The 14,139-nt window shown below is 37.6% G+C and overlaps 1 protein-coding gene and 1 pseudogene across 3 annotated transcripts in view; both read right to left on the bottom strand.

Annotated features, from left to right (window-relative positions):
• The window catches only part of ARID4A (AT-rich interaction domain 4A), a 65,319-nt gene that overhangs the window by 13,325 nt on the left and 37,855 nt on the right, over positions 1–14,139 (bottom strand). For 2 of the 3 annotated variants that reach the window (XM_008702159.2, XM_040641884.1), the window contains 5 exons: positions 11,401–11,651; positions 8,753–8,950; positions 4,914–4,998; positions 3,900–4,101; positions 873–2,000 (listed from right to left, as the gene is read on the bottom strand). In XM_008702159.2, coding sequence (XP_008700381.2) covers positions 873–2,000; positions 3,900–4,101; positions 4,914–4,998; positions 8,753–8,950; positions 11,401–11,651 — 1,864 coding nt within the window. The remainder of the gene's footprint in view (positions 1–872; positions 2,001–3,899; positions 4,102–4,913; positions 4,999–8,752; positions 8,951–11,400; positions 11,652–14,139) is intronic. The other variant, XM_008702177.2, reaches the window with a different exon arrangement.
• LOC103673508 lies at positions 35–457 on the bottom strand (annotated as a pseudogene).

The raw sequence follows: 14,139 nt of genomic DNA, 5'->3' as shown, positions 1-14,139 counted from the left end.
ATTATAAAAGAGAGACGTGGAAATTATTTACATGATGAAAGATTTCACAACTTCAGTGGAATGGGCAGCTTCACATGATGCCATTTTCAATAATGATTTATTCAGTCTACAAGCTTTCCAAGAATGTCACCCTCTCTAAATAAAAAACAATCCTTGTCATCTAGAATGACTTTGGCGCCTCCATATTCTGGGAGAAGAACTTTATCTCCAACTTTCATGCTAACTGGTTGGATCTCTCCACCCTTTCCTTTAGAGCCCGATCCAACAGCTACTACTGTTGCTTGCAGTACATCTCCATGAGATTTTTCTGGAAGCATAATGCCTCCTTTGGTTACAGTTTCAGCTGCACTCCTTTCAACTAAAAGTCAGAGAGGGGAAGAAACTTTCTAAATGCCTGTCCTGTCCTGCCGTGACTCTGGCTACCACAGTTCATGCCCCACTCTCTAGCCGCTGCCATGGCAAGAGCCGCTATAATTATTCACTTGTCTACTCCATGTAAATTTCTACATAAACTTTTTTTTTTTTTTTTTTTTTAGGGGTGCCTGGGTGGCTCAGTCGTTAAGCGTCTGCCTTTGGTTGACCGCGTGATCCCAGGGTCCTGGGATCGAGCCCCGCACTGGGCTCCCTGCTCTGCTGGGAGCCTGCTTCTTCCTCTCCCACTCCCCCCTGCTCTTGTTCCCTCTCTCGCTGGCTGTCTGTCAAAAAACACATTTTTTTTTTTAAAGGCAGGGGAAGGGAGAGGAGGAGGTAGGAGGGAGAGAATGAATAGGAGGGAGGAAGGGAACTTTACCGCTCAAGAGTTCCTAAAACTCTTAACTTACTAATGTGGGGGTTGAACATAAAGGCTGATATTCTCCCTAGAAATTCCTTACCTTTCTCTCTGTTTTCTCTTTCTTGAACAATTATACTACAGGTACCAGAGGCAACACTGGCTTCAAATCCATTTGCTGATTCCCTCTCACAGAGACCTTCTTGAGATTCTTCAGCAATGCTATCAACTTCAATGGTTATGTCACTCTCGCTTTTTATACTTCGAGACTCATCCTGACTGAGAGTAAGTGGTGAAGCTACTGAAAAGTTATGCTGTACTACCGGAGGTAGGGCAGGTGGGATAGAAACAAGAGAGTTAGACTCAGAGCTTTCAACCACCACATCTTCAATACTGGTCTTATCTTTCTCATCCAAATCATCCAAATCGACTTCATGGCAAACCAAAGTCTCAGGCCCAATCAGAGGCATTGCATCCTCTTCTTCCTTCAGTGGAGTACTTACAGTTTCTTCAGCTGGACTGTCAAATTTTTCACTAGTTAACTCTTGAATGCGTTGGTTTGACTCTGCAATTAATGATGGCATTCCTTCATTTTCTATTTCAAAATGTTGTTCAAAATTTAAGTTTTTCATTCCCTCAGATCCAACACAGTCACTGGTCTTTTCTTGAGATACGCTATTTGTCATTTCCATTCCATTCTCAATTCTTATTTTTTTCTCTGGTGATGACTGTCCCAGTATTTTCCGTTTCAACTTTTTTTCTTTTGCACATTGGTCAGTTTCATCTTCGGTAGAAGAAAAGTTTTTACTGTCTAATGAAGAAAATTCCAGACTCTGAGCTTCTATATGAGGTTCACTTCCTGCTTCGTCCTGGCTAAATGATGAAATCTTTATAATTTCTAAAGAAAGATCTTTTGTCTTGCTTCGTCTTCCCTTTCCCTTAGGAGATTTTTCGGCCTCTTTCTTAACTTCTTCTACGTGTTCCACTTTATTTCCAAAAATCTGTACTATTTGTTCATTTTCTCCAACTTCTAACTTCAGTGTTTCTAAAGGCTGCATTTGAGTCCTTTCGTTTTCTTTTAATATATGTGCAGCAATCTTTGGATTTTCTTCATCTAGTTTATCATTTAAATTTTCATTTTTTTCTAGTTCTTTAATATCAGGAGAAAGTTCTTCATTCATCAAATTCTTTTCTAAAAGGTCTTCTGTTTCACTATCAGATGAACAAGAGTCTGTAAAAGGAAATATTATATTACAAAGGTTTCTATCTTAATTACCAATGTAACTTTAGAATAAAAATTCTACCAAAAAAACTCTTAATCATGTATCTCTGAATACCTCCCTGTAGAAATTTCTGATAAACCATACATTTGTGCCAAAAATGAGGGTATTTCCAGTTAAACTCCATGTAAAAAACACAATACATTGAAAATATTACTATCTCAATTCTATAAAAGAACTATTTTGCATTTTTCACTAGTATCCTGTTTAGGCTGTGTTAATCCTTAGAAAAATCAAAGGACTAGGGGGTCCTGAATGGCTTAGTCGGTTGAGCATTCCAACCGATTGGATCATGATTTTGGGGTCGTAAGATTGAGCCCCACGTCAGGCTCCACACTCAGCAGGGAGTCTGCTTGGGATTCTCTCTCTCCCTCTGCCCTTCCCCCCTGCACGCACTCTCTAAAATAAATAAATCTTAAAAAAAAAAAAATCAAAGGACTAGTACTGAGATTATATTAAGTTAATACATTAAGTGGTTTGATTTGAAATCTAGTAGTGATTAATAATTATCTGATTAATAAATGTGACAGGGCATTTTGTATCCCTAGAATTATTTAAAATAACTCTGGAAAGAAGAGATGTACAAAATGAGCAATATGAATTCCCAAAACGTTAAATGTTCTTCTGATTAAGACATAAAAGTACAGGCAAACTACCTTTTTTTTTTTTTAAAGATTTTATTTATTTATTTGACATAGAGAAGGAGAGAGAGAGCACAAGCAGGGGGATCGGCAGGCAGAGGAAGAAGCAGGCTCCCTGCTGAGCAGAGAGACCAACACAGGGCTGGATCCCAGGACTCTGGGATCATGACCTGAGCCAAAGACTCAGGTTAAGTGTCTACTTAACCAACTGAGCCACCCAGGTGCCTCTAGTCTAAGCGAACTTCTTGCAAAATAAATCATTCTCTTTAAGTTTAAAGAATTTTTAAAATAATAAAGTAGGGCTGTAAGATTGTACAGCAGCTATAAAATATAAAAATTCTTCCCTCGTGGCGATCATATTGTAAACAAGTTCAAAAAGGCAAACTTAAATGTATTTTTTTAAGCGAAAAGGTATATGGTTTTGTGGTTTTATCATATTCAAAATTTAGAATCCAGTTGTTCTCATGTTAAAAAAAGAACTTTTATCTGGAAGTTGAGTGAGACTAAGACTACTATGTATAGTTTTGTAGGCTGTACACTGCACAAGAACATGCTATCTAAGGACACCTTTCACTTTGTGGGCATCTTCCATTTGTGTATTATGACAACTTTCCAGCAGATGGCAGTAATGAGGTAGGAGCGTGCCCTTTTCTAATTTACACACAAAACACCATATGGACAAATGGCAGTCTTGTAGTTCAGAATAGGTTTTTTCTTGAAGTGAGGGAAAATTTTATATAAGACCACTATTTAACATTTAAAGGTAAAGTGGGGGGAAAGTTAAAAGCAACACAGTATATGTTAACCTATACTCATCACAAAATGCCTCTACCACATTAGTTTATGCTTTTGAACACTTTGGTCTCAGCTTTGTTGAAATATCCTAGGTGAACAGCACTGAATTACAAGAAACACTGGTGCATGCTTTGAAAGACAGGTGCAGCACACAGTAGGATGCATGACTTGCCAACCCATCTTCTTTTAAAATAGACTATTCCTACAATACTGACAAGAAAAGTATTCCCAAATTAAAGTAAAACATCACTAAATTTTAAGTAACATGTACTAAAATATTTTCTTCAAATCAAATTTTGTAGTTTATATGAGATTTAAAACTTAGATGACTTTCTATGACTATCTCACACAAGTGAAGTTTTATTATTTATATTATTGATTTTTAAAAAATCAACGATCCTCAAAATTGAGCACCTTCCAATCCATTTGACAGAGGTGAGCTGTCTGGCATATTGCTGCGAGCACTTCTGGTACCTGATTTTCCTTCACTGTTTGGAGTCTTAGACAAACCATATGGCATGTTTGATGAAAGTGTAGATTTTAAAGGAGGTCGTCCTCGTTTTGACTTTTGCCTCTCCTCATCCTTCTTTTCATCCTTTTCACTGTCTTCTTTATTCTGGGCAACAACAAGAAAATGTATGAGAAGGGCCAGTGCCTTAGAAAAAATAAACATTCTACTTCTCCAAGGAGAACCGTAACTCAAAAAGATATATATTTTATATGTCAACTCTTAATTTGTGCTTATAGAAACATTAAAAGCAAGTAGTTTTCTAACACAGTTTGTATGTATATGCATATGATAGTCTACAGTTTGCAACACTGCAATTACATTGTGAAAGCCAGAGTCCATGCATTAGAGAGATGTACAGCTACTCAGCACTCTCCCCTCATTCCTTATTACTCCCTGAGCACCAGAAAGATATCTACCATTAAACAGACAAAACACTAGGAGAATCTCTACAGCAAAAGCTGAAAATCAAGGGTGTGGATGTGAGTACAACTCGTCAGTAGGTATGTGTTTTAAAATCTAGTATTAGCTTTCAAGACAGTGGACTTAAAAAAAGCCTAAAATCTGGCAACGCTGAGTCTGCGTCCCACAGGAGACTGGTGAGTTCCACCCTCTCTTGATGAGGAATGTGTCCTCTTTTAGGTCACTATCAATCCCGCTTTACCCTTTTTCTGTATAGCCCCTATAGACATTTGAGTTTGAAGCCTATATCCTAAGGGGTCCCTGGTTTTTATCTTTCCTGAAACAGTGTGATAATGTGTTTACATTTTTTACTTTTTTAGCTTCTGGTTTATAAGAGAAAATCACAACTACCTTTTTAATCAAGATGATTATTACAAAGAGAAAACGAGATTTATAAAAAACAGTACAATATAAATAATACCTATACTTATCATAAGGATATGACTCTATATACATACTTTTGCTTTTTTCTTCTGTTTTTTCTTTGGTCCACCTTTGTCCAAAGGCCAGATTATCCTGTCAGCCTTCACCCATTCATCATACCTTAAAACAAAGAAAAAAGTTTAAACTTCAGAATACCTTATTTGAATGTATGCACCAAATAAAACAACAGTGAGAAAACTAAAGAGTTTGGTTCTAGTGTTGGCAGAAACGTGAAGAGCACGGGGCTGGCTTGCTGATAACATGTGCCAGCTTGTACTAGGTGCTTTGTAGACCTGCCACCAACAGGAGAAGGCAAGAGAATTTCTTAGGTTAAACAAGGTTAGAGAAAGAGCTAGGTGGGAAAACTCTATGCAGACTCATGACTGAACTGCTTTTGTTTTCTACAACTGCACTTTTGTTTCCCCCAGATCTGAGCTTAATGAAATACGCTTATGCTACACCGCCGTTAACTCTATTGACCAAATAATACAAAGAGAAGTTAGGTGAATTCATATTTGTAATATAATCAGCTCCAGGTTTATTTACAAAGTCCTTGCCACCCAGGCGCCCCTATTTACAATTCCTTGTCAACTCTCTTTTCCTCCCAGAACTCTGTAGCTTCCAGTATTTCTAGTAAAATTTTATTCTGAACTGTGTCACCTCTAAAACTCTGAAATTTTTTAGCGATATTTCATTTCCTTTATCCAAATTTATTCTGTTTAGCTCAAATTGAAAACTCATTTCCCCTATACCTTCTTCCAAAATATTAACATAACTTTAAAATTTCAACGCAGTCCAAGTTACTAATCAGGGGCAAATAAGAAATTAAACTTTCTAGAACTAAATACCAGTTCTTACATTATGTAAACATATAGGTATTTATAGAGCTCAATCAAAATCTAAAATCTGAACATTTAAGCAAAAAGCACTACAGGCAGTTCTTGTTTTGAACTGTACCATGTTAATGAAAAACACCCTCACACTTTGTACCCCAGTTACCATGGTGCTGTGCACGGTAAGGACATAGTTCCAATATCCACATTTTGGTTGACAAAGGACCATCACCATACTACGGTTTGAAAACCGTCTCTTCCTGGACTAACCCAATATTTTCATTTTGCCAGGCTTTTAAGTATCTGTACATTCTTATCTCATTTAGAAATATTCACTCATTTGGACATTTACTGAGGGCCTACTAGCATGCCAGGCACTATATGAGGAAGTATGTAGAGAATAATAGAGAAGAAGAGGAAGGTCCTTGCTCTCTGCAACTTGCAACGTGGTGTGAAAGACACAGTAAAATCAAGTATAGTCTGATAAACGCAATGAGAGGGTTACTTATGTATCTGGTCCAGGGCTAACAAAGGAGTACCTGCCCAATTCCAAAATTCCACAGGACATATCAAACAACCAGGAAGCACAGATCTAATCTAGAGTACACTCGGTCCAGGCCACACTGGCCTGGTCACCACAGTATGTCATGTAGGTATTACATTAATACTGCCAACCAAGGGTGGTACCAGAATTTCTCAACTCTAGACCAGAACTCCCCTCACAGTTGCACATGCTACCCTGTTGTACAAATCCAACTGGATTCTCTAGGAACTACAGTGATTGCTTCCATAAGCAGACCAGAATTACACTATCTTTTAAGAGTATGGAAAGACAATGAAAAACCACAAACCATGTGAGTAACTAGTTGGGAAGATAACCAACTAGGAAGAACATGAGCATATAATAAAATGACTGTTGAGAAAAGTCATTTGGTAAAACATTAAAAAGATGAGCACAAAGGATGATAGGAAGGGGACATTCTAGAAAGCAGAACAGAAGAATAGACTCACACAGAGGGTAACTAAGAGTGGACGGCAAGGAACTGAACAAAGCAGAGGAAAAATGAAGGTTATCATGTGCTACAACTGCAAAGGCAGTGACTGAGGGCTGACAAAATAGCCGCCCACCCACCCAATTCAACAATATGTGCATACAAAACAACAGAGCTCGGAGATGGACTGAAGAGTTTGCATAGAATTGTCAAATATGTTGTGTGCCTGAAACTAGTATGTCACTGTATGTCAACTATAAACATTCAATAATAAACACTGTTTTTTATTACAAAAGTTTCAGGGCGCCTGGGGGCTCAGTCGACTATGTCCAACTCTTGCTTTCGGCTCAGGTCGTGATCTCAGGGTCATGAGATCAAGGCCTCCTCCCCAGCCCCCACCAGACTCCAGGCTCAGTGGGAGTCTGCCTGAGATTCTCTCTTACCTCTGCCCTCCCCTCGCTCTTGTTCTCAACCTCTCTCTAAAATAAGTAAATAAACTCTTTTAAAAAATTTGAAAAGTTTGTTTCTAGTGTTGGCAGAACTATGAACGGCATAGGGACTGGTTTGAGAAATTTTAAAGTTTTATATGCTATTCATTAAACCCATACTCTTAAAATGATGCAAAATGAAAGAAACCTAACTCTCCCTCACTAACGAAAACAGTCAATGGGCGCCTGGGCGGCTCAGTTAGTTGAGCATCTATCTGCCTTCGGCTCAGGTCATGATCCCAGGGTCCTGGGATCAAGCCCCACGTTGGGCTCCCTGCTCAGCAGAGAGTCTGCTTCTCCTTCTCCCTCTGCTGCTCCCCCTGCTTGTGCTATCTCACTCTTTCTTTGTAAAATAAATAAATAAAATCTTTAAAAAAAAAAAAAAGGTCAACATTTATTGAGCACTTACTACGTGCCAGGCACTGTTCTAAACACTTTGTATATTAATACTGGTGTTAAGCACTATTTCTCACAACATCTCTATAAAGTAGGTACTTTATCTTCCCCAATTTGAAGGTGAAGGAATTGACACATAACAGAGCACACTTCCAGTATGTAGGGAAACCTCGAAGCACTTTGGCTCCAAGCAAATACAGGGCAAGCAGAGATAGTAAACACACAAGATTTTCCAAAAGAGAAAGAAGCAGTCCCTGACATTCAGGAACTGGCCTACTACTCTCAGCTACAGAGCTGATTCGGCTCTCATAGCTAGGTCCTGTTGTTCTCCTGTTGAACAACAACAACGTCACGGAACATCAACATCAGACAAGTCTGCTCCATGACCATGATGGATCAAGACAAAAACAAGACCACTTTGTAATAGTGTCTAAATACAGGGGAAAAAAGGAACATTAGCCAAACCACAAAAAGACCTACATCCTTTTTATCTTGAATGATTGCTGCTTCTTTACCAATTACAGCACTAATCTTGGTCTAGTCTTCTCTTCTTCTAGATAAGATTTATTAAGATAACCAAATCACAGAATTATCATCACTTCATGACCATGTCCAATCCAGAGCAAAGCCCACTTCCTTAAACCCCCAAATCACCTAACAAGCTCAAATCTGAGTCTTTTCTAATCTTTTTTAAATTAACCAATTCAGAATTATTACAATGCTTGATACAAGCTTGATTTTGAATAAATGTAATAAACAAACCACTTGCACTGCTGGGAGCTGCAGGCCTGCCTCCCTGCCCATGTCCTGCAGGATGTTTCCACAAAATCCTGGGCTATTGCTGTTCCCAAAGGAAGTGCCCTAGACTTTCATTAATTCATCTAATACCCTCTTAATGAGATGCCCCATTGTATCCCATACTGTGTGTTCTCCCTCCTGCAAATGAGTAATAAATCCAACCTATTCAACTATAGATAGGATCTTGGTGGGGTGGAAGTACTGACCTAGCTAGTAAAGCAGTGGGGATGTTGAAAGTTTTGGACAATTCAGATAAAAGGCATGCTTTGTAAATACCTATATATCATTTGCTTTAGTCGACATTAAACTGATCTTTTTGAACTATGTTAAGAAATTGCAATAGTAAGAAAATAAATTTCTTGCTTACCTGACATTCCATCCATAGTAATGTACCAAGTATAAAACTTCTCCATCATCAATTTCAGTGCTTTTAATACTAGCTTCATAGATTTTCTGCGTTTTCCCTCGACCATATTTTACTTTCACTTTGGTTCCTGTTAGGCAGGGTTCCATGTCTTCCTCATCTTCCTCCCCTTCAGAGTCACATTTGCTTTCAGTTTCTTCCCTGCGGCAAGTTATAACATTGATAATGCTACTAATAAGTTAATGGAGAACCAACTAATATATGCTAAAAGAATCCAACATGTAGAACAGTCAAAACCTAAGTATTACCTTAATAACATGTCAGTGGAGGAGGAGAAGAAGGAGGAGAAGGAGAAGATTTTTATGGACTACCTATTAAAGGAATTTATTATGTAAAGGTGCACTGTACCACAAGTAAATCTGTATTTCTTAAAGGCCAATCAATAATCACAGTTAATGATGATGTAGATTCCGATTAATCACTTTTGATAAAACAAAGTAAGATCCATATGCTTTGAAAAAGTCTTTAGGAGTCATACTCAAGTGCCACCTTATTATGTGAAAATTATCTAGCTTGTAACTTCTGCAACTAAACTGTCTTAAAATCTACGCTGCTCAATTTGGAATGGTTCTTCAAAACTGTTTTGTGGGCAGAATAATGAAGAAGGCCTATCTACCTGAGTAACTATCTTTTAAACTAGTTTGTATTTTAAAGGTTACTCTACCCTAGCAAAGAAACAATAGATATTTGAATATTAGGTCACTTGCTGAAACTGTGAGATAGCACTAGAGCAAAGCTTTGTGTATCTTGTATTGATTTCTACGTGTTTTTACTTCTCTCCCATCAGCTTTCCTTTGTTTCAAATAATCAGGTACAAAAAAGATTGGCATAGGGAGGGCCAACAGTATTTTAAACATTTTCACAGACAAAACATTCTGTATTAACCCTGGCAAGGATTCAGAAGAGATTTGCACCAAAGATCATCCTAGTGTCATCAGAGTTTTAAATGCTTCAGAGGAGGCATTGTGCTCTAAAAAACATAGGGCATTAATTTGGGGACCACTAGGGGAACCAACATGAAGAAGCTTTTTCAACCCCATTTGCCCTGGGAATGTTTTACCTCGAAGTACACCTTCCAAATTATATCCTGATAAGGTAATTTCAAAATACTAAGAAACTACTTCAAACAGAAATCTCTACAGATTAAGAAAAATCTCGTTTCCATGATTCCTGTTATATAATGAGAATACAGACTATGTTTGTCTAAATATTCAATCTTTAATAAAAGGGAATAGTGTTCTTCATATTTAAGTCTATGAAACTTTCTCTAAAATAAGTATCTGTTCCATTTACATATCAACTATGAAGGCTTTTAAAACCACATGTTACATATATAAATGTGTTATGTGTTTTATGTATTATGTACATATAACATATACTTCGATGTTTATTTTTAACAAAACTTCAAACTATGATTAAGCCCTACTTTAAGTGGTTCACCTTTGCTTAAATTTATTGTCCAAATGTTTGAAATACTACATTCACATCATTATATTCAACTCCAATGATCTCCTCCCAGGTTTCCTAATACTAATCCTACTTCACTACAGAACTTTCTTTATTCACTAATCTAATTCACATGTAATTATGATAGCTCTTGTACCTATTTGTACTGATTCATAAAATTACATCTTCCACTCACCAGTCATTCCTAATTTTCCAAATATTTTCTCAATGGTTAATTTTCAGATGGGTGTCAGCCACTAGTTGGATGCAGTAGGCTACTTTTCCCCAATTTTGCTTAACAACTCAAATTTCTAGAAAATTTATCATCATATAATGTAATAACTGAAAAGTAACTATGGAGAAGAGCTTATGTTACAAGAATGTGTTATGCTGTTGTTGCTGAATTAAAATTCATTTTTTAGCAGCATATAAAAATTAGTAAATCCATTTGACAACACAGAAATGGCCAACTAAACACAGTCGGACATTACTTTCATCTAGCTGGACTGCCTCATCTTTGGTTATTTTTAAGTCAGTTCAGTCCATAAATGTATAATACATGGAAAAAAAAAATACCAACACTCAACAGCAAACAGGATGGACATTAAAAAAACTGAAATTTATTGGTGTGATGTGGGGCAAGAATGTATTGTCCAAACTAGAATCAGGGGTGCATGCCACTTATTCCAATACGATAACTTGAAAAAGAAAAATGTCTTAGATCAAGCTAACACACAGAAACATCTGCTAGTACTGTGCACCCATGTGTTTGTTAGCTTTCCCACATTGTACCTTTTTTAAAATGGAATTTTTGCTGTCGCTGTTTCCTCTTGTCCACTTCCTCCATTTTTCTCCAGCTCCCTTCCCTGCTGTCAACTGCAGGACCTTTCTTTTGACTGGGTGGCGCAGCCTTCTTTGAGGCCACTGTTTAGGGCACAAGTGCTATTAAAATGGTGCGACCAGTATATTCTCCAATTCCGAAAGGCGATACACATCATCTTCACAATGTGTCTCACCTTCACTAGACAAGAGGAACGGAAGTCCCAATAAGAAAACATTCCCTCAAACCTGAATCTCTAGGCAGGAACAGAGCACTGCTGTACCCCAGACAGGTGCTTCTGGAGAACAAATATAAGATAATGTACCTCTCTTGGCTTTTCTCTTCCTCTTCATCTGAGTCTTTATCAGAATCCTCCTGCTTTTTAATTTTCTTCTCCTTTTGCTTTGGTGTGTTTTTTCTCCCTAGTAGTAGCTCATTTTCTTTTTTCTCTGCAGTTTCATAGTCATCAACGACATCCTTATTTTCTGTATCATTGTCTTTTAATTTGTCTTCTGTTTTCTCTTCTTCAATTTCCTTTTTAATAGAATGTGCATCTCGAGCTATTCTCCTTCGTCCCTGGTAGAAGGGATAAAAGCTTTAAAATAGCTATCACTACAAACAAACGGGGAAAAAGGCAGAAAATGCTTCTTTTTCTTAAACCTTCACAGCAATGACTAGTTTGGCTTGAGACAGGACAATGACAGTCCATCGACCCTTGTGTACTTTTCTTTTCAACCCATGTAAATTACTTAATTATGTCCATGTCTACTATGATCCTTGGCTACAAACTACAGAAAAAATAAAAATTTCCTCCTTTGTTCACTATGTTATTTTATCTCACTTTTTTCTTGACTACAATAATTTTTTTTAATTGAAGTGTAGTTGACATGCAATCTTGATTTCAGGTGTACAAAACAGTGATTTGACAATTATATACATTATGCAGTGCTCACCATGGTAAAGTGTGGTTACCATGTGTCACCAGTCATCACAGTATTATTGACTATACTCCCTATGCTGTACTTGTCAACCCTGTGATTTATAACTGCTAGTTTGTGCCTCTTAATCCCCTTTACTTATTTTGCCTATCCCCACACTCCTTCCCCTCTGGCAACTACCAATTTGCTCTTTGTATTCATGAGTCTGTTTCTATTTGTTCATTTGTTTTTAGATTTCACATATATGTGAAATCATACAGTATTTATCTTTGTAGACTTATTTCACCTGGCATTATTTTATCCCACCTTTAATATTTCTTGACTATACTGAAAGTTCTAAAATAATTCACTAAATATCAATGACACAAGTTAGTAATTATTTAAAAAATAATAAATCAGCCCCCTAAATTATAGACTCTTTAATAGCTCTGTGATCTCTAATTCTATCATTTTTAAGATAAAATTTACACTATCATTTCCTGTGTGACTACATCTTAAAAGGACTGAACTGGGGCACCTGGATGGCTCAGTCAGTTGGGTGTCCAGCTCTTGATTTTGGCTCGGGTCATGATCTCAGGGTTGTGAGATTGAGCCCCTGCATCAGACTCTGCACTGGGTGTGCAGCCTGCTTGAGAGTCTCTCTCCCTTTCCCTCTGCCCACCCCCCAACCCCCGCACTCTTGCTCTCTAAAGAAAATAAAAATAAAATAAATTTTAAAAATAAAAAATGAAAGGACTAAATTGCATCAGTGGCCAACAAGTGAGCTGATTTCTTTGAATGAGTATCTGGAGAGCTCACTGGGCCGGCAGTAACTTGTTCTTCCCCCAGAAGCTTTCATCTAGCCTCCTGCATGCTCAACTGACCATGAAACTGGTGAGCCATTTCATTCTCTCCTAAAGTCTCCCTCAAGTCCACCTCCTCACACTGGCAGAGTTCCCCTGTACTTGGAATAAAGTGAGGATAGAAAAGGAACCAACAACTTAGGGAGCACTAGAACGCATTACAATTAATATCTCAGTATAACAAATGTTTTCCCTGGTTCCTGACTATGTGCTATTTAAACTTCAAAGTTAGAAAAAAACATGTATTTTTCTTTTTTTTTTTTTTTTTTAATTTTATTTATTTATGTGACAGAGACAGACAGCGAGAGAGGGAACACAGCACGGAGAGTGGGAGAGGAAGAAGCAGGCTCCCAGCAGAGGAGCCCGATGTGGGACTCGATCCCGGAACGCCGGGATCACGCCCTGAGCCGAAGGCAGACACTTTAACGACTGCGCCACCCAGGAGCCCCTGAAAAAAACATGTATTTTTCTTATCATGAAGAACTAGAATGTAAGTTCCATAAGGGTAGAGACTCTCTTTCTTCTGTATCCCATGCGCAGAGCAGCTGTTCTTTAAATACTTGTAGATAAATGAATGAAAACAACTGCTATCTATCAGACTTTAGGCCTATATACCTTTGTCCCAGAAATCCCACTTTTACTTTATTTTTTTAAGTTTATTTATTTAAGTAATCTCAAAACGTGGGGACTGAACTCACAACCCCGAGATCAAGAGTTGTATTCTCTTCCGACTGAGACAGCCAGGCACCCTAGAAATTCCATTCTTAGAAGTCTGCCTTCTATATTCAGACAAATGAAGAGGAATTTTTACAAGGATATTTACCGCAGCACTTTTGTAATCGTAAAAAATTGGAGAAAATCTAAGGTAATAAATTTATAGCACATCCATACTATGCAGTATTCTGCAGATATTTTCCATAAGATGAGGAACATCTTTAATAACAAGAATGTATGTCCAAAATACACATAATGGGGGATATTATTCAGTCTTAAAAAGGAAGGAAATTGTGACACAGACATGGATTGAACCTGGGACACATTATACTAAGTGAAATAAGCCAGTCAAAAAAGGACGAAATTGTAAGATTCCACTTATCTGAGATACCTAGAGTAGTCAAATTCATAGAGACAGAAAGTAGAATGGTGGTTGTCACAAGCTGGGGTAGAGAGGAATGGGAAGTTACTGTTTAATGCCTAGTTGCAGTTTTGTAAGACGAGAAAGGTACTGGAGATGGACAGTGGTGATGAGAGCACAACACGTGAATGTAGTTAATGCCACTGAAT

The sequence above is a fragment of the Ursus maritimus genome, unplaced genomic scaffold (genome assembly GCF_017311325.1).
Source record: "Ursus maritimus isolate PB19 unplaced genomic scaffold, ASM1731132v1 scaffold_25, whole genome shotgun sequence".
NCBI lineage: Eukaryota > Metazoa > Chordata > Mammalia > Carnivora > Ursidae > Ursus > Ursus maritimus.
This window is presented reverse-complemented; position numbering and strand designations above follow the sequence as displayed.